Below are 22,119 nucleotides of genomic sequence, written 5' to 3'. Positions count from 1 at the left end.
CCCCCCCCCCGGTTGCCTGCCTGCCTGCCTGCCTGCCTCTTTAGAAATGATGCGAGCGCTGTGGAATCGGGGGCAGGGAGCGGGGCGCCCCGGCCCTGGCCTGCGGGCGGCTTCCACCAAAGCGCGGGGATTGTGTTACATCAGCAAGAAAATGTAAGCCGAAGATGCCGGGCCAACTTCAGAAGCCTTCTCCGTTGCTCGCCATGGAATACATGATATGTCGAGCGGCTGACTTCAGCCGCCAGCTATTTGGAAGCTGCTGCCGCCGCCGCCGCTACTGCTGGGTCTGAACCGGGGCGTTTGCTTGGAGGGAGGGGGCGGCGCGCGATAGAGAGAGAGAGAGTGTGTGTGTGTGCGCGTGTGTCTGTGCGCGCGTGTGTTTGGGTCCGGGTCGGCGGGCGAATCAGAGGCGGCGAGCGAGGGCGCGTCAGCGAGCAGGCACCCTATAAAGGCGTCTCGGCGCCTCTTCCCCCTGGCAAAAAGAGACCGGCTGGCAGCAGCAGCAGTAGTAGGCGCGCCTTTCGGACGGTGGCGCTCCCTGCCCTGGTGCCCGAGGCTGGCCAGCCCGCCCGACGGCTCCGGCCCCGTCGAACTCCACGGATTTGTACCGAGCTGCTTGAGGAGGACCCCTGCCGCCGCCGCCGCCCGCGTGGATTTGCAGGAGCCGCCGCTTCCACGTGGATGTATCTGCCCGTCGAGCCGCCGTCGGGAGCCGCTTCGGCCGGCTTCTGAGGCCCCGTCGGCCGCCCTCGCTTCCTCCCGGCTCTCCCTGGTCCCGCTGGCGCCGCGGGGGCCCCCCGATGCCTTCAGTGGCCTCGCCGCGGCCGCGGATGGGGCGCCTTTCCCCGCCTTCCCTCCAGGGCGGCCAGGCGGGCTCCCGCCGTCGCCTGCCCTGAGCTCCGGGGGCGTCGCCAAGGAAGAGCGCCTCGGCTGCACCTGCGGAGCGGCGGCGGGGGGAGGGCGCGGAGCGGCAGCTCCCTCCCCCGCCTGGCTTGCGGACTCGGCTCGGCCGGGGGATCGCGCCCCGCGGCGCCCACCCCTGCGAGGATCGCGGCGCCCCTCCTGCTGCTGCTGCTGCGGCAGCTCCCCGGCGGGAGGAGGCCGGCCGGCCGGCAGGGCGTTCATGTCCCCCTCGGGTCTGAAGAGACCAGATCCAAGGTGAGGAGGCGCGCGGCTGCTCCGGGGCAAGGGGAGCGGGCGGAGCGGCCCCGCAGACGGCCTGGGGGGGGGGGGGTCCTTCGGGCTCGCCAGCTTTGCACGCTGGAGGGATTTGCAGCCCGTCCGTCGGGGGAAGCGGCCCGGCTTTCGGGACTCCCCTGTTCGAGGGGGCCCTTTCCGACTCCCGGGAGCATCTCCCGTGTTCGGGGACTCGAGTTTGGGGAGAGGAAACGAAATGTGTCCTTAAATGGAATCGCTGGGGCGGGTGGGAGGGGGGGGGCGCGGCGCCCGAGGGGCGATCCGGGGCGCAGTTGGGCTGCGGCGCCTGCCCGGTCTTCGCGGCCCCTCCCCAGGGCCAGACGATCTTCTCGCCCGGCAGTGAGTTGAATGTTTGGCCCCAAGCCTGACTCCCCGACGGTCCCGGGAAGCCGCTCCTTTGGACCGCGTCTCGGCAAACCCGCCGGGTCCCTGGAAAGAAAGACATTAGGATGGCGCTTGGCATATTCCTGGAAACCCCTTGATTCTGCGGCTCTCTCTGCTTCGGGATCGCTGGCCCTTCGGCAGAGGGGAGTCCCGAATGGGCTTCCGCTGTTGCTGTTGCAAAAAGGTGTCCCTTTTCTTGCAAGCGCCTTTTGGGAGTCTCCCAGTGGCTTTTCTCGCAGGAGAGCCTGCTGCTGAATCAGATCTCCCTTTGGGCTCATGCTAGTTTCTGGTGTCAAGGAGGAGGAAAGACCCCCTTAAAGACCAACAAATTAGTGGCAGGCCAGGAGCTTTCCCTGAGTCACTTCTCCAGACTCGGCTAGCGCCTGAGCCCCTCTGCCCTGAAACTGGCAATCCCTCAACCTTGGCAAGAAATTCCCAAGATCCAAGGACGGAGGGAACTCGCCTGCCAGCTGTAGCTGAAGAAGCCAGCGGTGACTCTCAAAAGCTCCTCCCCTGCCACGGATTTTGTTAGTCTTTTCCCTGCTACTGGACTCTTGCTCTCTTCTACTGCGTCAGGTAGATTTACATGTCTTAATCAAGTTTCCGGGGGGCCACGAGATTCCTTTGGATCCCTGGAGGATCCCTCCAAGGAAGAGGGGCAGGGGGCAGCGCGTCTACAGCTCCCCCAGCAACTAGGAGGGGGGGTGCCGCTTTGATCCTTCAAAAAGCGGATCCCTGGACAAGGGGTCTTCAAGGTGCAACATGACTGAGGCTGGAGGGGGAAATGCACAGGCGTGCGCCTCTCATCACCCACAGGGAAACCTGAAGCGCCTTTCCAGTGTCCGTCCTATCAGATGCCTTCACTGAAGCCCAGTGGGCAGCGGGGCCACAGAATCGCCTTCCAGTTAAGCCTTGTGGGTCGGCTTCGGTCCTGGGGCAAGGATCCACCCGCTTGGTGCAGGGTGGGCAAGAAGACCTAGGGGAAGGGGGAAACGGGAATTGTCCAAAGTGCGAGTCTCTCCCCTTCCGGAGCTAGCTTCTTTTGATCGTCTTTGCACTAAAAGGTCTTTTGCAGTTCCTCGCTTTGACGGTTGGGACAGCAGCAGGTACCCGCCTGCTAATAAACCAGAAGGGCTGGTCAAGAGTGCCCCTCCAAGTTGGAAAAAAGATGCACCATCTCTTAAAAGCTGTGCAAGGGTCTGGCGGCATTTTCCTAGGGCAGCCCTTTCCCAAACGTTGCTCCCATGTCAATCAGGGACAGGCTGTGGCACACCCTTGGGAGTCCGAGGGGAAGGCGAAGGATTTTAGTGCGCTGGTGGCTGCCACAAGCCGGTAGTCTTCTTCCTTGATTTTCAGGGCTTTCTGGGTTTCCAGGTGGCAGAAGGCTGTGGGTATAGGGAGAGTAGAGGGGCTGATGCTCTCAGGTGAGAAGTGCTCATCAATGTGGAGTGGGTGGCGTGATTGCATTCACCAGGCAGTTTAGGGTTGTTCAGGAAGTGAGACCCGCCATGGCTGGTGCATGCATGTAGAAAGGAAGCCCAGGCAGAATAGACGCACAGCCCCTACCTGACGAAGTGTGCATGTGCACAAAAGCTTGTGCACAAAAGCTTGACTCAGTTGGTGTTAAAGGTGCCACTGGACTCAAACTCTGCTGTGCCATCTAACGGGTAAAGTGACATCCTAAGCCGGTTACATCCTAAACTGGAGATTTGCATGTGCAAACGAGCCCTGTGATAATTTGGCTTGAATGGGAAAGCTGGTATCCATGGCGATGATGCTCTGCTGCTTCCCAAAGTTACACAGGGCAAGGAACATCCCATCCCACTTAAAATAAAAGGATGGGGGAGGAGCCAGATACGAGTAAGCCAAACAAGTGGTTAGTTTGTGCTGCCCCCTAGTGGCAGGTCGAAACTGTAGCTTCTCAAGGGCACTAGTCCAAATTCTGAGGCATGTGGCACACAAGCATCATCTTATGGGTTCTTTGTGGCCCGTCAACTCATGGAATGTGGCCCACCGTGGACTCTGTAAACCTCATGCTGCCTTTCTGGCCCTGGAAAAGTCCCGGGCAGCATGTTGCTCAGAGGGGGGTGGGTTGACTGGAGTACTTCTAAAGCCTGTTCTCATTCTGTATCTGGAGCTTAACTGAGAAGGAAAAAGAGCAGATTCTTATACCGCGCTTTTCACTACCTGAAGGGGCCTCAAAGAGGCTTACAAATGCCTTTTCCTTCCTCTCCTCACCACAACAGACACCCTCTGAGGTAGGTGGGGCTCAGGGAGCTCTGACAGAACTGCTCTGTGAAAACAGCTCTAACAGGACTGTAAGCAGCCCAAGGTCATCCAGCTGGCTTCCTTTGGAGGGGGGGGGAAGTTTCTGTGCTGGACTCCATAATTTAAATAGGACAGGACCTCTCTGAGCACGAACAGAGTGCTCTTTTCTTGTAACTGTAGCCATGACCAGCCCTTAACATGCGAGAAATAGAAAAGCATTGTTTTTTTTAAATGCCATCTCTTTATACGTTTATTACATTTAGCTCCCTCCTGTTCTTCCCTCACAACACCTAAGGCAGGGGTAGTCAAACTGCGGCCCTCCAGAGATGTCCATGGACTACAATTCCCAGGAGCCCCTGCCAGCATTCGCTGGCAGGGGCTCCTGGGAATTGTAGTCCATGGACATCTGGAGGGCCGCAGTTTTGACTACCCCTGACCTAAGGGGTGGTTGGTAGGGACAACAAGATGGTCTCCCCTTCAGCTAGTGACCAATCAAGACCATAGAGCTTGCACGATCCTGGAATTACCTTTCTTGGGAATGTGGCTGCATGCTTTGACCCCTGGCAAGGGAAGAGCTGCAGCTCAGTAGTTCAACACCTGCTTTGCCTGTGTAGAAGGACCCAGCCGGGTTCAGTCCCCTGGACCTCCAGTGAAAAGGCCCAGGAGGCGGTGCTGCGAAAGAATCTCTGCCTGGGACTTTGGAGAGCCACTGCCTTGGCTCAGTAGACTAGACTGGCCTTGGTCTGACTCTGTAGAAGGCAGGTTCAGGTGTTTAGTATTTTTTCCTGGAACTGAACTCTTGAACTCAGATGTTACTGATCAGTACCTATCTATGCTATGCTATCCAGGAGTAACTTTCCTGTGTCATTGTGTGTGTGTGTTTGCATCTTCTACAGTTGCTCACTGTGTGCTGCTGGTGAACTTAGATCAGGCTTTCTCAACCTTTTATACCATTGAGAAACCCCTGAAACCTTCTTCAGGCCTCAAGAAATCCCAGAAGTGGCCTGATGGTGCAGGATATGGCTAGGATGCATAGTTGTGGACATGGCTACCTGGGGCTTCTCCCCTTCCCACCACCTCCAGGCCCATCACTGGCCATTTTGGGAGGGGCGGGGCAGGTTGATGTGACTGTATATCAGGGATAGTCAACCTATGGTCCTCCAGATGTCCATGGACTACAATTCCTATGAGCCTCTGCCAGCAAACGCTGGCAGGAGCTCATGGGAACGGTAGTCCATTAACATCTGGAGGACCACAGGTTGACTACCCCTGCTGTATATGATTCTATACCAAATAAAAGAGTTGGGTTTTATACCCTGCTTATCACAGCCTGAAGGACTCTCAAAGTAGCTTACAATCGCCTTCCCTTCCTCTCCCCACAACAGACACCCTGTGGGGTAGGTTGGGCTGAGAGAGCCCCGTTGTGTGAGAATAGCACTTATTAGGGCAGTGACTAGTCCAAGGTCACCCAGCTGGCTGCCTGTGGAGGAGTGGGGAATCAAACCTCGGCTCATCAGATAAGAGGGCCACCCTTCTTAACCACTACACCATGCGGGTGTAAAAATTAGCTAACTCCCACCTATTCAGGAAATCCTTCCTGGGCTGTCAAGAAACCCCAGGGTTTCATGAAACCCAGATTCAGAAAATTTGACTTAGAGGTAAATCGTGCAACAGCCATTTTTCCCCTCCCCATACACAAAACATGTCTCAGTAGAAGAGCCTCTGCTTTGCATGCAAAAGGTCCCATGTTCCAACCTGGCACCTCTTGTTTAAAAAGACTTCCACCTGAGATCCTGGAGCAGCACTACCACACTGAGAAGACAGTTCTGAGCTTGATAGACCAAGGTTCTTATGCCATATAAGGCAGCTTCATGTATGTTCATTGGGGCTGACGTGGTTAGGCTAATCCAGTCTTGTGGGATCCTGGAAGCTACGCAGGGTCAGCTCTGGTTAGGACTTGGATGGGAGACCTCCAAGAAAGTTGAAGGTTGTTACACAGGAGCAGGTTGTGGCAAACCACCTCTGATTGTTTCTTGCTTTGAAAACCCTACAGGATCAGTGTAGGTCCGCTGCAGCTTGAAGGCACTTTCCACCACCCCCACCCCGTTCTGTATTCACAGCTAGATAGAATATATCACAGAATCATAATCAGAAGGGACTTCCAGAGTCATCTAGTCCAACCCCCTGCAGGATGCAGGAAATTCACAACTACTTGCCCACCCACAGTGACCCCAATTCCACGCCCAGATGATTCCCCCCCCCCAAAAAAAAACACAACAATCTCTGGCAAGTCTGGCCTGGAGAAAATTCACCTTCCAACCCCAAAGTGGCGATTGGCATTTCCCTGGCATGGAAGAAAGGGCCACAAAAGCCAAGCACCAACACACGCCGGTCTGCCCACCCGCTTACAATCTGCCTAAATTCATAGAATCAGCATTTCCGTCAGATGACTATCTAGCCTCTGCTTAAGAACTTTCAAAGAAGTTGTTGTGTGCACGTAAAATCTTTGACAATGTAATGTGTGGAAGCAACCTTTCCTTGCAACCAGGGTTCATCTTTCCATATGAAATGACCTGCTCTTTGAGCAGGGATTAATGCTGAGATGGCTCCTGTTTCCTTTTGGGGAACAGCCAGATAATTTGCTTCCAAACACGTATACCAGAAAAAAATTGCACCGAAGTTCTGCCTGGAATTCCTCTCATGCAGGAGCCTGGATGAAATGCTAGCCACTTGTCCCTGGGCTGAAGAGTTATCTCACGTGGCCTAGGTCAGGGGTAGTCAACCTGTGGTCCTCCAGATGTCCATGGACTACAATTCCCAGGAGCCCCTGCCAGCGTTTGCTCTGGGTCGTAGAGCCAGTTGTCCAGGGAATCTGCAGCATTACTTTCTGGTTGACATTTCAAGCTAAGAAATCCTGACAATGCAACAAGCTGGGCTTGTTTATCACTGAAGATTATGTTCTGAGTGGTTTCACGTCCGATCGACCTTGTTTCTAAAAACCTGAAGTATACAAACTAATTGGATGGGAATACACAGTAACTCTTCCATGCTCTGATTCCAAAAGTTTGTGCCAGGCTGTTTGGCTTTGAAATTCATACCCCACTTTTCCTGCAGGAACAGCATGAAATGGGAACAGGGTCAGGAGCCTGCAGCGGAAAGGGGGAATCAGTGAAAATTGGGGGGGGCCCTTCCATACTGGGAAATCTCTGGTAGAACCAGGCCAACATGTGGTGCTGCCTTTGAATATGGGTATGGGAAACTTCCAAGTTTTGAACAGAGAACTTGACAAGCTCCTAAACTTTTCTTGTTTCATAGAATCAGAGTTGGAAGGGATCTCCAGGGTCATCAAGTCCAACCCCTTGCAGAATGCAGGACACTCACAGCTACCTGCCCACTCACAGGGACCCCAATTTCATGCCCCAGTGATCCCCCACCAAAAATCTCCAGAATCCATTTGTTGTGCTAGTTTCCAAGTATTTCAGTTTGACTAGCAGATGGGATGGTTTCTTATCTCAGAAACCTGTACACAGTCTTATGACCAGTTGTGGCTTCCTACAAAAGTACTGGCCATTGCATTTTTGGGGCTGCACTGGGAATTCTTCATTCCAGATCCCTGACCTGTCTCATTAACTATATTTCCCAAGGTTCCCTGGGATAAGGGAAGAACTAGTCTGGTCTTCACTGTCCACCTACAGTGGAACTTTTCCCCAACCCAGTACATTTTTGCCCTACCAGGAGATGCAGTCATGGGGACATTGTGATGGCTGAATTCTCACCTATCCGTAAAAGTCAACCCCCCCACCCCACCCCCATTGCGGTCTCAGTAACACCAGCCATGCAGACTGTTAATGGAAACACTGAGAGCTGATCAGAGATCTCTGTAAGGTGCATTTCGGCCCTCCGTCTTCAGAATGATAGAGAGGTTCTTTCCGCCAGTGTAGAAGTAACATTGCTCTGGTTTGTGATGGCCAACATTGTTGGCCAGACTGCCTCTTTGGATTCTTTCCTGCAGTTTATTCCCCATTAAGAGGAACTCTCACTGCCAATTCAACAAAACGGGGTGTAGCCTTGGCACGTGTGGAAACGGTCACAGTTAAGATGGGCGCTGCTTGGAACTGTCTTGAATAGAAACTGAACACCACCCAATAAGCAGCATTCTGTTGTTTCCCTCCCAGCTTCAAAAAGTTTCAACTGTCCACACCCACCCATTAAACCTTTAGCAAAGGGGATCCATGTTTCTCTCCAGGGCTCCAGTGTAGAGAAAGCCCTTCTCTGTTTCCGCACTGAGTCCAGGTGAAAATTGGATGCTTGGAGAGAAACAGACAGGTGAGGGTCGCCGTTCTCAAGGCTCATGCCATGACTTTTAGGAGAGCTGAGTTTGCCACCTGGTCTTCCGTGCTGTAGCCAGGAGCGGAGTGAGAGGGTAAGGCAACCAGCCGTAGCTGTGTCCAGCTGCTGCACCTCTGATCTTTGCAGTGACTCCCCCCCCCCATACACGCTGTTTGCTCCATGAGGGAGGGGAGAAAGGACCAAGGCTGAGACAGAGGAAAGAAAAACGGTGGCCGCTTATTTCCTGCTTTATTGGGAAACTTGAAGCTCTGTTGGCTTTCAGGTCAAAGCAGCAGCAATTTGGCAAGTTTCAGTCATAAAACGTTATATGGGTACAAGTTGTGCACCAGGGGCGGCCTTAGCCAATGGGTAACAGGGACAGCTACCCAGAAGGAAGCGGGGAAAGAAGGAAAAAAGCCATCTCTAGGACTGTTTACGCACTAGAGGTTTCATGCTAGGCTGCCAGGCTGGAGTTTTAGTCGTGGCAGGTTGCCACTGCTCTTCCTGCATCCGCAAGGGGGAGCATTTGGCCTGGTGCACCTCATCTGCCCCTGATTTGTGCTCATGCACAGGAGCTGGGGCAGTGAATTTCCCAGTGCGTAAATGCAGAAGAGGCAACTGCTGATGCTGCTTGCGCCTGCTCTATCCGGCTCCCAGCAGCTGCGATGGTTTCCATCCAACTTGCTAGGGACCAGTAGTTTGGTGCTGGTGATAGCAGTGATTCTGTGGCAGCGTCACTATTACAATAACATTGGCTCCAGACTGCACAGTAGTATATTTCCTTAGACCAGGATAGGAAGGTTAACTATCAGAATACTATTCCAAACACGTGTATTCAGCCAAGGGAGATGTTGACCTGAATGAGGCCTCTGAAATTATATCTCTGCTTTGTGTCGCAGATAAGGAGGTGGTGAGCTCCCCCGTAACTGGCCATCTTCAAGCAGCAGCTGGACAGATACATATTTTGGATGCTTTAGGCTGGTCCTGCATCGAGCAGGGGGTTGGACTAGGTGGCCTTCAAGGCCCCTTCCAACTCTAGGATTCTTTGATTCTATAACATAACAATTTGAACTTGGTCCAAGTTTTCTAAATTATTGCAATGACTGGAGCCATCGTGTAATCCAGGGGTACTCGAACTGCGGCCCTCCAGATGTCCATAGACTACTCTGGCAGGGGCTCCTGGGAATTGTAGTCCATGGACATCTGGAGGGCCGCAGTTTGACTACCCCTATTGTAATCATTATGCTTGACCACTGGAGAAGACCATTTGGCCCAAACGCATGCAATGAAGGCCGCATTATGTCTACATTGGCCAAAAGTGTGTGATTTTAGTCTGTCTGGAAGCTATGCTGGTCCTCTAAGTGTTTTTAATTCAGTTGTATTAAATGAATGTATTTTTCTTATGTTTGATGGCACATTTGTTATCTATTATAGAAGGCACAGCATTACTGGGCCCTTAGATGTGTAATTTTTAAAGCTTTCGGTTTTTAATTCAATTTTTGTTTTGCTTTTTTTTCCCCTCCCTGACATTTTTTTAAAGTGATCCTGTGGGCCCCATCCTGGACTTTTGCCCAGAGCCCCGGAATCACTAAGCCTACCCTTGACAGTCCCTCGGTTGGTACTGAAAAGGCCTCCCCTCCCGGCAGTCTTCTTGCCAGCACTGATATGGTGCAGCACAGGGGAACTGAGGGACCCTTAGTGAAGGCACGCGCTCTGGATCTTGTTCAGCTAATGACCTGTTTTGTTGTGTCACAAATGGATCGTTCAGAGAGGCTTTTGGAGGTCGGAGGGAACCGGCTGCCAAGGAATTAGAAAGCCTGTCACGGGAGTTTATGTGAGAGAGGGCAGAGTGGATTCATATGTGGAAACTTGAGCGGTCTGTTGTCACATATGCCCAGGTAACATAAACAGGAGGCTTGTGGCATCTTAAAAGACAAACAAGTTTGTACTCTCGCTTAAGCTCACCCTGATATACTTCCCGAGGGTTGAAATGCAAGTATTTCCAACAGCAGGCTTTAAAAAAAAAAAAAAAAAACACCTCTAAGCTGATAGCAAGAGTCCATTGGGGAGTGCAAGTTCACTAAAAATAATAGGGTTTTATTTATTTATACGTTAATTTATAGGCTACTCCTTTCGATACACAGGCATGGAGTGGCTTACAATAGAACATCATCATTTAAAAACTCATGCATTGACATTTCGTTCCATCGTAGTTCCGCTGGCCGGTCTGTTAGTAACGGCCCCCAAACTATACTGGGATGATCTTCTCAGTGCAAGGAGTAGCTGGTGTAACCGAAGAAGGATATTGAGGTGGGAGAAGTGGAGGGGAGGCCCTTGGTTGTTCCTTGTTTATCCTGACCTCAGCCATCGGCCTGGTGGAAGCACACTATTGTAAAGGCCCTGCGGAACTTTGCTAGTTCCGTCAGGGCCTGGATCTTAGTTGGTAGTTTGTTCCGCCAGGCCAGGAGCCAGGGCCAAAAAGACCCTGTGTCTGGTCAAGGCCAGTCCTATTTCTCTGAGGCCAGGGATCGCCAGTAAATTGGTATTCACGAATTGTAATGTTTTCTGTGGGACATTCTGTGGGAGAAGCGGTCCTGTAGGCACGCAGGGCCCAAACTGCAGAAGATCTTAAAGGTGAGTACCAGTGCCTTGAACTTGATCTGGAACTCCGCTGGCAACCACAGGAGCTGATGTGGGGTAGGTCGGCTTTGGGCCTTCCACAAGATCCCTGTCAGGACTCATGCAGGGTAGGCCCACATAGAGTGATTTACAGTAATCCAATCCTAGAGGTGACCAGTGCAAGCCTCCCTGTGGCCAGGTCTTCTGGGGCCAGATAGGGAGCTAGTAGATTGGCATGTCATAGATCAGGGGGTAGTCAACCTGTGATCCTCCAGATGTTCATGGACTACAATTCCCATGAACCCCTGCCAGCCTTTGGAGTCCATGAACATCTGGAGGACCACAGGTTGACTACCCCTGTCACAGATGATAGGATGCCTGATGTGTTACATTTGTGATCTTAGCCTCCCTAGTGAAGGAGGCATCAAAGATCACCCTCAAGATTCCTGACTGAGGGTTTAGGTGCACTCTATCAAGGTCTGCGAGATGCTGTTCCTCTTCTGGTCCTTTCTTCCCCAGCCACAGGACCTCTGTCATCCAGGCACTAGGTCAGTAAAGTTGGGGGTATATCCGGCTGGCCACTTAACAACAGGGAGAGCTGGGTGTCATCAGCATACCGGGGACATCCCATCCCATACCCCTGGACCAGCTATGCAAGAAGGCATATGCAGATGTTAACATCAGGGAGACACTCACAAGGGAGTGGACAATAGTGCAACTGTTCCTCCCTGGTGGCTGCCCTCTGTCCCCGACCTTGGAGAAAGGAAATCAGCCATTGCAAAATTGACACCCATATATCTAGAGCAGGGGTAGTCAACCTGCAGTCCTCCAGATGTTCATAGACTTCAATTCCCAAGAGCCCCTGCCAGCAAATGCTGGCAGGGGCTCTTGGGGATTGAAGTCCATGAACATCTGGAGGACCACAGGTTGACTACCCCTGCTCTAGATCATTGTGACCAACAAAGATTTATTCAGGGCATGAGCTTTCGAGTGCAAACACTCTTCCTCAGACATTGAGGACCAGGAGGTTGGCAGCTCTAATCTGCATGGATTTGCTGGCTGGCAGCTCAGAGAAAAACACTCTGTGCCGGAGCTAAGTGGAGTCCGTTGCTAAGGCCTGCGTTCTGGTTTGTTTGGCCCTGTGATCTGTTCTCCAGGTCCGGAGACAGCCGAGCTTTCCAAGAAAGGGATAAATGAACCAGAAATTCATCCCTGGTGGAACTGCCTTCTGAGATCTTCACGGTAGGCTCTCAGTCCGCACACCAGCCCGTTCCAGAGAACAAGCGGAATGGCTGGGAAATGCCTGATTGGTCCCAGATTGCCTGTTTGCGAGAGGATAATAGTTTTAACCCAGGGAGGGAGAATGCCGCCAGGAAACCTCCAAGAGGCCTTCTGCAGACGCCTCCTTTCTCTCTCCCTCCCCACCGACCCCTTCCTCCTTCCCCACTTTTACCAGGCAGGACTGGTACCCATATAACGTTTTATGGCCGAAAGTTGCCAAATTGCTGCTGCTTTGATGTGAAAGCCAAGCAATCCTCCTTTCTGTAAATACATCCAAGGCTGAATCCCCTTTTTTAAAAAGCAAACACACAAACACAGAGAAGGATGCAAAACTAAAGGCTTATTTTGGAATGCTGTTCTGAATGCCAGCGCTGGGACACAAGAGGCAGTGCTAAAGGCTGTGTCTGAGCATATGCAGAGGGCTTGTTACGTAGGCGTGAAGGCAACAACGCACATCTGGCTCCCAGGTAGAGGACCATAACATCCAGATGTGCTTAAGTCCTATAATGCCTCTTGAGGGAGGTTCATCACAACATGCTGGGCCACTTATCATATATGCTGCATGCGTTCCATTATGTTTTGCTTTTGAGATGCTTTACAAAAAAGAATAGAAGCTATTTTTATATCCCCATTTTTCACTACCTGGAGGAGAGCGAAATGACTTCCAAACACTTTTTCTTGCCTCCTCCCACAACAGAGACCCTATAAGGCAGGGATCCTCAACCTGTGGTCTTCCAGATGTTCATGGACTACAATTCCCATGAGCCCCTGCCAGCAAATGCTGGAAATTGTAGTCCATGAACATCTGGAGGACCACAGGTTGACTACCTTTGCTATAAGGTAAGTGGGACTGAGAGACCAGTTCTAAGAGAACTGTTCAAGGTCAACCAGCTTGGCTACATGTGGAAGAGTGGGGTTTCATACCTGGCTCTCCGAATTAGAGTCTGCTGCTTTTTAACCGCTACGCTACACTGGCTCTCAAAAACTTGGGGGGGGGGCATTTGCAATGTACTTATGTAAAAAAGAACCAAGCTTCTCAGCTGAAACGCAACAAAAACGCTTTTTAAAAGCTTTAAACAGGGAAACATGAATAGCTTGAAAGATCTCCTCATACTAGTGCAGCATCTTTAAAAACCAGCTGATGGAGCAGTATCCATTTAAAAAGTAAAGAGGGTGGGGCAACACAAAACACACAAAGCAAGCAGTAAACGAAACACATGGGAAAACAAGTAGTCTTTGACCTGGCACCCAACCCTCAAAAGCAAGCCCTTCAAAGATTCACTCTATATCCCTCCCCTACCCCCTGCCCAAACATATAAGCACAAGTCAAGATTTGCTATGGAATGTCATGACTTGACACGAATAGTTAACCAGGGTCGATCTGGCAAGATACCTGAAAGAAGACAGTTTTGTCCAGAATAGATTTTACTTCTTTGTGACTTGTGCGTTACATTGCACTAAACCAGGGGTAGTCAAACTGCAGCCCTCCAGATGAATGCTGGCAAGGTCTCCTGGGAATTGTAGTCCATGGACATCTGGAGGGCCGCAGTTTGACTACCCCTGCACTAAGCTATGCTTCAGCATGTGGATTTATCAATGGCAGCCAGTTAGCATGGGTCAGCAGGGGAAGAAGCATTGAAACAGAAGGTAAATTTTGGGGCATGAGTACAGAATCTTGGCTGCTTTTTGACTAGCAAACCATTCAGGTGCTATCAGAGGTGGTTTATTATTACCTGCCTCTGTGTAGCAACCGGGGACTTCCTTGGTGTTGTCCCATCCAGAGCTGACCCTGCTTAGCTTCTGAGGGCTGGCCTGGGAGATCCCAATCAGGGCTCTGCTGGGTTGTCGTTCTTAGTTGCGAAGTCGTGTCTGACCCATTGCAACCCCATGGACAATGATCCTCCAGGCCTTCCTGCCCTCTACCATTCCCCAGTAGCATATTGGACATCTTCCGACCTGAGGGGCTCATCTTCCGGCGTCATATCGTTTTGCCTTTTGAACTTGTCCATTGGGTTTTCATGGCAAAGATCCTGGAGTGGTTTGCCATTCCCTTCTCCAGTGGATCACCTTTTGTCAGAGCTCTCAGCTATGACCTGTCCGTCTTGGGTAGCCCTACACGGCATAGCTCATAGCTTCAGTGAGCTACGCAAGCCCCTTCACCACGACAAGGCAGCGATCCTTGGAAGGGGTCTGCTGGGTTACGGTGCAATAATAAGAACATTTCCCCCACAGAGTATACCTGAATAGGAGTCTTCTTCTCTCAGTAGCCCATGAATGCTAAACAAGATTGCAAGCAGCTGTTCTCATCTGTTTAAAAAAGCTAGACGCGATTGTAGCGTAACGTCTTTTACTATGTCCAACTAAAGAGTGGTGAGCAAATGCTCGGATTCCCTGGCCCTCAGCTCTTCATCCTGTTCCATTTTTAAAAGAGGGGAGATGTTTCACAGCATTAGGTAAAAGCCCAGTCTGTCATTTGCAGCGGTCTTAAAATAGTATACAGATGGTGTCATGCAGGTTCAGTTAGGTCAGACAATGCAAAACAGGGTTCCATTTACACCCAGGGCTGCTTGGAGGGAGAACAATCAGTCTGTCGGGATCCTGATAGAGTTCTCTCCCCCCCCCCCCATTTTTTTGCTCTCGAGAGTTCTACCTTTGAAAACACAAGCTGCAGCATCAAGTTGGATCTGCTTCCTACAAATCAGAATTGGCTAAGAGCAAGTCCTCTTCACCCCTATGAAATGATAAGGAGTCCCAATGCATAGAGAAATGGTGCTCAGTTTGACTCAGTCCCTAATCTTTCTAACGTACTGATTGCTCTGTTTGTCTTTGCTCTTGCAAGCCAGGGATTTGGATGAGCCACATAATGCTAGAGCAGCTCTGATTTGCTGTTGGGTTGTGTATTTTTGCTTTGCTTAACATTCTTAGCTGATGTAGACTTCTGGTGAACTTGAAAGGTAGTTAATCACTTTGTATTTTCCTTGGTCCTAACAAAGGTATTCCAGCTTGGCGAGTGGTTAAGAGCTGCGGCCTTTAATCTGGAGAACCAGGTTTGATTTCCCACTCCTCTAAATGCAGCCAGCTGGGTGACCTTGGGCTAGTCACAGTTCCCTTAGGGCTGTTCTCACAGGGCAGTTCTGTCTGAGCTCTCTGAGCCCCACCTACCTCTCAGAGTGTCTGTTGTGGGGTTAGGAAGGAAAAGGTATTTGTAAGCCACTTTGGAATTCCTTTGGGTCGTGAAAAGCAGAGTATAAAAACCAGCTCTTCTTCTCCTACCGTTGCCTTTCTTTCATGGCAGTTATGCTACCAGTGCCCAACAGTGGCTGGAACTTATTCTCCCGGAGAAGTAACTAAAAACCCCTCTGTGAAAAGTAAGCCTAGTCTGTTTGGAACGTATTGTGGGAACAGATGGCAGCGAACCTGGGTTACATTTCCCAACACTCACCTTTCAATGAAGACCAGACAGGGAGGAAGAGAAAAAGCTGAGCAGAGGCGGAAATCCAAGTAGATGAGCATAACCTATTTGTGAGGTTGCATCCTATAGCTTCAGAGCCACATGTGGCACAGTACAGGAATGGGGAAAAAGGTAAATAGAATATTGAAATTACAGTCCATTGGACATTAGGGATGCCAGTGTCCAGGCAGGACTTGGAGATGCTCTGAAATTGCACCAAATCTCCAGACTACCCTCTGTAGGGGGAAAAATGAATGTTTGTAGGGTGAACTTGGTAATCCCCATCCTTACCAGGTTCCAACCCCAAATCTCCAGGAGTTCCCCAGCTATGGAGCTGGCAACCCTACCCCCCCTCACCCCCATTGGTAGGAGGACCTGGTAGGCTTTCTCAGCCAGGGTTTTGTGACAGCCCTGGAAGGGTTTCCCAAATGGATGGGAGAAGTTAATTAATTTTATTGTTTTAAAAAATTGTTAAACATTTATCAGGTGACTCGACCCTTCCCCAAATGATGGGCCTGGAGGATGGGCATGTAACTTGCTATGCTTCCCAAGCGTATTTTGCACAGTTCCACCATTTCTAGGGTCCCTTGAAGCCTGGAGAAGGTTTCGGGGGTTTCTCAATGGTAAGAAAAAGCTGAGAAAGGCTATGGGAACCATTTGGAGAGGCAGGTGTGATGTCAGAACAACCAGCAGGAGAAGGGAATAGAAAGGGAATAGAAAGGGACATGATAGAGTGAGTGGCAGAGCAAATGTGAAACATGCAGCGTTTAATGCCCTTGTGCTAGAACAATCACTCAGGGCGTTCCTGGGTGTATTTGTTACTTATTGTGAGACCTCATATGTGCTGCTTGATAATAAAGGGCTCAGAACCACCAGTTTTCTGGTCTGCGGAAGTTTTATGGATTGTCAACATGTCAGCCACCAGTTGCGTTAAGCTTTCTCTTTCTGGTTACGCAAAAATGGGCTTTCTGCTTCTACAAGCACTTTGTGATCTCTTGCTCTAAATCGGGGGTAGTCAAACGGCGGCCCTCCAGATGTCCATGGACTACAACTCCCATGAGCCCCTGCCAGCATGCAGCATGGGAATTGTAGTCCATGGACATCTGGAGGGCCGCCGTTTAACTACCCCTGCTCTAAATGTTTACATAGTTGGCTCTTTAATGATTGAAGAAAGGTTGCAGACCCCCCTCCTGCACTAGGAGACCCAAGATGGGATCTCCCCAGCCTTTTTGAAAGGAAGATCGAAGCTTTGTTTGACCTTGATTCCAATCACACCAGAAACCCTTATTTCAGCTGCATTGTTTTACTGCTTTCCGAGCTTAATAACAGCATGAAAAGAGACGTTCTGATAGGTCAAACTGCACAGTGGGGTGCGGGGGGAGAATTAGAACCTCCCTCCTCTGTGCAGCTACAGTTTAGGTTTCAAAGATTTGGGAACGGCTGACTGCAGATCCCCCCAGCATCTCTACGATTTTAACCGTGAGGAATTAAAGCAGGGGAAATGTTCCTCATTCCTTGGGAAGACGCTCTTGGGTCTGTGCTCCAGATTTGGTGGAGACAGCCTGCTCCCATCTCCTGCCCCTCGATTCTTTCCTGATTGTTGCTGAGTCACAGAGAGACCCTCCAAGTTCTTGCTGCTAGAAATGGACATAGGGTTGCAGCCACAACTGCAAGGAGAACGAAATCAGAGTCCAGTAGCACCTTTAAGACCCACAAAGATTGATTCAGGGCGTGAGCTTTCGAGTGCAAGCACTCGAAAGCTCACACCCTGAATCAATCTTTGTGGGTCTTAAAGGTGCTACTGGACTCTGATTTTATTGTGCTACTTCAGACCAACACGGCTACCCATTTGAATCTCACTGCAAGGAGTGTCCTTAAGCGCAGCTGTGGCAATGCCTAGCGCTCCCCATATATATTTCAAACAAAATAACAATGTGTGTAGAACTGTGCTACAGATGGTTTGCATAGTTTTGCTTCTCTTGGCTTTGAAATTGTATCGGCAGAAATAACTTGCGCTGTGTCTCGTGCATGTGGAAAAGATAGTGGGGGGATATGATCGTGTTCCACTTAATGAGAGCAGAGTGTACGGAGTAATTTTCGTGCTTCCGGTTGCTCAAGGACTGTTGAGCATACAGAAATCCTCCATGGTCTCCAACTCAAGAGGTTTAGCTCCAATTCTGTGCTTGATGTTATGCAGGAAGTGGGGGAAAGGTGCAGGTTTGAGTCCCCGGGGGACTTGCTGTTTTGCAACTAATGGCTGAGAGAAGGGCGGGCTCATGGCTCATGGGCAGAGCATGTGCTTCGCATGCAGAAGGTCCCAGGTTCAATCCCCAGCATCTCCTGTTAAATCAGGGGTAGTCAAACTGCGGCCCTAAAGATGTCCATGGACTACAATTCCCATGAGGGTTATGGGAATTGTAGTCCGTGGACATCTGGAGGGTCGCAATTTGACTACCCCTGAGTTAAATGGATCAGGTAATGCAGGCCTCTACCTGAGTTGACAATACTGGCCTTGATGGACCAAGGGCCTGATTTAGTATAAGACAGATTCACGTGTGCATGAGACAGGGAAGGGCAACAGGCACGCAAATGAAATGGCTGGAGGATTTTAAACCCTCATAAATCACGGTAGATCAGCTGCAGAAAGGCGCAGAAGCTAATGTCATGTCTCCTTTGCCAGGGTCCTGTGCTGGAAGGAAATCTAAGATGAAGTTATGGGATGTGGTGGCTCTCTGCGTGGTGCTACTCAACACTGTCTCCACCTTTCCTCTTCCCGCTGGTAAGACACCTTCTGAGAAGGCCCGCTCTGTGCCAGGAGGGACTGAAGAAGAACACTCCTCCAGCAAGCTGCTGACTTCTTTTGCTGGCCCAATGGACTGTAAGAAAAAGTTCCCTTTCCTCCTTGCCGCTTCCACGCCATCTAACCGCTAAGACATAGTATCTGTTGTCGCACCGTGAAGGCTGGATGGGTATCCAGCACCCCTGGGAAGCTTCCTGCTTGCCTAGACTCAGAGCAGAGTGCTAATGCCAAGGCAGAACTGTAGCACCAATGGCAGCCCAAATCCACTGGTATTCAAGAGGACTAGTCTGTTTCACCTTTCCCTGGCGTCAGTGGGGCTACGGATCTTCCTGTACCTTAGGTCCAAATGGCATGTGATGTTGGAGTTCCACTCCTGATGCACAGTATGGCCCTAAGAAGAAGCCATGGAAGTCCACTAATAAGGGTTAGGGTTGGGGAATGGGGAGAGGGTGATCCTCCTCCTTCCTGTGCCCTTCCTCCTATGTCATCTTTAATTTCAAGTGGAGACAAAAGACAGGCACAGTACACACATCTCTCCCCCCCCCCACCCCAGCAATCTCTTTCAGTTGACCAAACAACATGGAGAAGAGATTAGTTAAGGGCTTTCCCATCATGACCCCTTATTCCAGCCAGATTCTAGGAACAGAACCTGAAAGCCAGTTTGGTGTAGTGGTTAAGAGTGCGGATTTCTAATCTGGCGAGCTGGGTTTGATTCCCCGCTCCCCCACGTGCAACCAGCTGGCTCACCACAGCACTGATAAAGCTGTTCTGACCGAGCAGGAATATCAGGGCTCTCTCAGCCTCACCCACCTCACAGAGTGTCTGTTGTGGGGAGAGGAAAGGGAAGGCGACTGTAAGCCGCTTTGAGCCTCCTTCGGGTAAAGTGGCATATAAGAAGCAACTTTTCTTCTTCTTCTAAGTGTCACATGTAGCTTGATCCTCACCTGACTAGGATCGCTCTTCCCAGGGAACAAAATCTCTTTGATGGGACCTGCATAGGATCCACAATACACAATCTTCAGTGGCAAAACTAAACTATTATACCTAGGTTTTTGGGATGAAGTCATGAGAGTTAAAATGGCATAAAACTGATAGCATTTTGTGATGCACAGATAAACCTGTGGTGGTATCATTAAATTTTGTTCCTGCAAGCCTTAGGCGCTACTGATTTTATCTGACTTCCGGAATTTCTGTAATCATTGGGTGTCTCTTGCATGTACTCTGGTGCCTGTGTATTTTGAGCATATCATAGAATCATAGAATCATAGAATCATAGAGTTGGAAGGGGCCATACAGGCCATGTAGTCCAACCCCCTGCTCAACGCAGGATTAGCCCTAAGCATCCTAAAGCATCCAAGAAAAGTGTGTATCCAACCTTTGCTTGAAGACTTCCAGTGAGGGGGCACTCACCACCTCCTTAGGCAGCCTATTCCACTGCTGAACGACTCTGACTGAGAAAAACTTTTTCCTGATATCTAGCCTATATCGTTGTACTTGAAGTTTAAACCCATTACTGCGTGTCCTTTCCTCTGCAGCCAGCAGAAACAGCATCCTGCCCTCCTCCAAGTGACAACCTTTCAAATACTTAAAGAGGGCTATCATGTCCCCTCTCAACCTCCTTTTCTCCAGGCTGAACATTCCCAAGTCCCTCAACCTATCTTCATAGGGCTTGGTCCCTTGGCCCCAGATCATCTTCGTCGCTCTCCTCTGTACCCTTTCAATTTTATCGATGTCCTTCTTGAAGTGAGGCCTCCAGAACTGCACACAGTACTCCAGGTGTGGTCTGACCAGTGCCGTATACAATGGGACTATGACATCTTGTGATTTTGATGTGATGCCTCTGTTGATACAGCCCAAAATGTTATTTGCCTTTTTTACCGCTGCATCACACTGCCTGCTCATGTTTAGTTTACAATCCACAAGTACCCCAAGGTCTCGTTCACACACAGTGCTACCTAGAAGCGTATCCCCCATCCAGTAGGCATGCTTTTCATTTTTCTGACCCAGATGCAGAACTTTACACTTATCTTTATTAAATTGCATCTTGTTCTCATTTGCCCATTTTTCCATTGTGTTCAGATCTCGTTGAACTCTGTCTCTATCTTCCGGAGTATTTGCCAGTCCTCCCAATTTGGTGTCATCTGCAAACTTGATGAGTAGTCCCTCCACCCCCTCATCTAGATCATTAATAAATATGTTAAAAAGTACCGGGCCGAGCACCGAACCCTGAGGTACCCCGCTACTCACCTCTCTCCAGTCTGATGAAACACCATTGACAACAACTTTTTGAGTGCGGTTCTCTAACCAATTCCCTATCCACCTAACGATCTGAAAATCCAGATTGCAGTCCTTCAACTTATCCATCAGAACATCATGGGGAACCTTGTCAAAAGCTTTACTAAAATCCAAGTAAATGACATCAACCAAATTTCCCCGATCCAGCAAACCTGTTACTTGGTCAAAAAAGGAAACTAGGTTGGTCTGGCAGGACCTGTTGGAGACAAATCCATGCTGACTTCCTTGGATCACCAAATTGTCCTCCAGATGTTTGCAGATCGCTCCCTTTAATATCTGCTCCATTATCTTCCCCACAACAGAGGTCAGACTCACTGGTCTGTAGTTTCCCGGGTCATCCTTCCTCCCTTTTTTGAAGATCGGAATAACGTTTGCTCTTTTCCAGTCCTCCGGGACATCTCCAGTCCTTAAAGAGGTTCCGAAGATGATGGACAAGGGCTGTGCAAGTTCTCTGGAAAGTTCTTTGAGTACTCTCGGGTGCATTTCATCTGGACCAGGGGATTTGAACTCATCCAGTGCAGCTAAATGCCTCTCGACCACCTCTCTATCCATGTTAACCTGCCACCCAGACACTATCCTTTGGCTACAGCCATCTCTAGATGTGCCTAAACACTTAGACCTGTGGGAAAAAACAGATGTAAAATAGGCACTAAGCCTTTCTGCTTTCTCTGCATCTTTCGTTAGAGTTTGTCCATCCGCACCCAACAGCGGGCCTATTGCCTCCTTTACTTTACGTTTGCTCCTCACGTAACTGAAAAATCTTTTCTTGTTACAATGGGCTTCCCTGGCCAATCTTAGCTCACTCTCAGCTTTGGCCTTTCTGATGATTGATCTACAGTGCCTAGTAACCTGTAGGTACTCTTCTTTAGAGCTCTGTCCTTCCCTCCATTTCCTGAACATTTTCCTTTTCTTTCTTAGTTCCTCTTGAAGTTCTCTGTTCATCCAAATAGGCTTCTTAGAGCTCCTGCAGTGTTTTCGTCTTTCTGGAATAGTCATTGATTGAGCATGCAATAGCTCTTGTTTGAGTAGCGCCCACCCTTCACATGCTCCCTTCCCTTCCAGCATTCTCGTCCATGGTATGACACTCATCATGTCTCTGAGTTTATTAAAGTTTGCCCTACGAAAATCCAACATCCGCGTCTGGCTACAAGCTTCCTTGGCTCCCCATCTCAAAAGGAATTCTATGAGGACATGGTCACTTCCCCCTAGGGTCCCCACCTCCTTCACCTCATCCACCAACTCTTGCCTGTTGGTCAGTATTAAGTCCAGTATGGCTGAACCTCTTGTGGGTTCATCTACCATTTGATAAATGAAATTGTCAGCCAGGCAGGTCAGAAACTTGCATGACTGAGGACGCTTCGCAGAGTTTGTCTCCCAGCACACATCTGGGAAATTGAAGTCACCCATGATGACAAGGTCCTGCCGTTTGGATATTTTCTCAAGCTGCTCACAAAGTGCAGCATCCACATCCTCTCGTTGGTCAGGCGGTCGGTAG

The 22,119-nt window shown here is 50.2% G+C and overlaps 1 protein-coding gene across 3 annotated transcripts in view; it reads left to right on the top strand.

The window, feature by feature from the left end:
• Positions 1-463: 463 nt before the first annotated feature.
• GDNF (glial cell derived neurotrophic factor) overlaps positions 464-22,119 on the top strand; it is a 42,881-nt gene continuing 21,225 nt past the window's right edge. Inside the window, exons 1-2 of one of the 3 annotated variants that reach the window (XM_077347004.1) lie at positions 464-1,158; positions 18,210-18,308. In XM_077347004.1, the coding sequence (XP_077203119.1) occupies positions 18,236-18,308 (73 nt within the window). In that variant the 5' untranslated portion in view covers positions 464-1,158; positions 18,210-18,235. Of the gene's footprint in view, positions 1,159-18,209; positions 18,408-22,119 lie in introns of all 3 variants that reach the window. The other 2 variants (XM_077347003.1, XM_077347006.1) reach the window with 2 other exon arrangements.

The sequence above is a fragment of the Paroedura picta genome, chromosome 7, assembly GCF_049243985.1.
Source record: "Paroedura picta isolate Pp20150507F chromosome 7, Ppicta_v3.0, whole genome shotgun sequence".
Taxonomy (NCBI): domain Eukaryota; kingdom Metazoa; phylum Chordata; class Lepidosauria; order Squamata; family Gekkonidae; genus Paroedura; species Paroedura picta.
The sequence above is the reverse complement of the archived record's forward strand: the minus strand, read 5'-3'. Positions and strand labels throughout refer to the sequence as shown.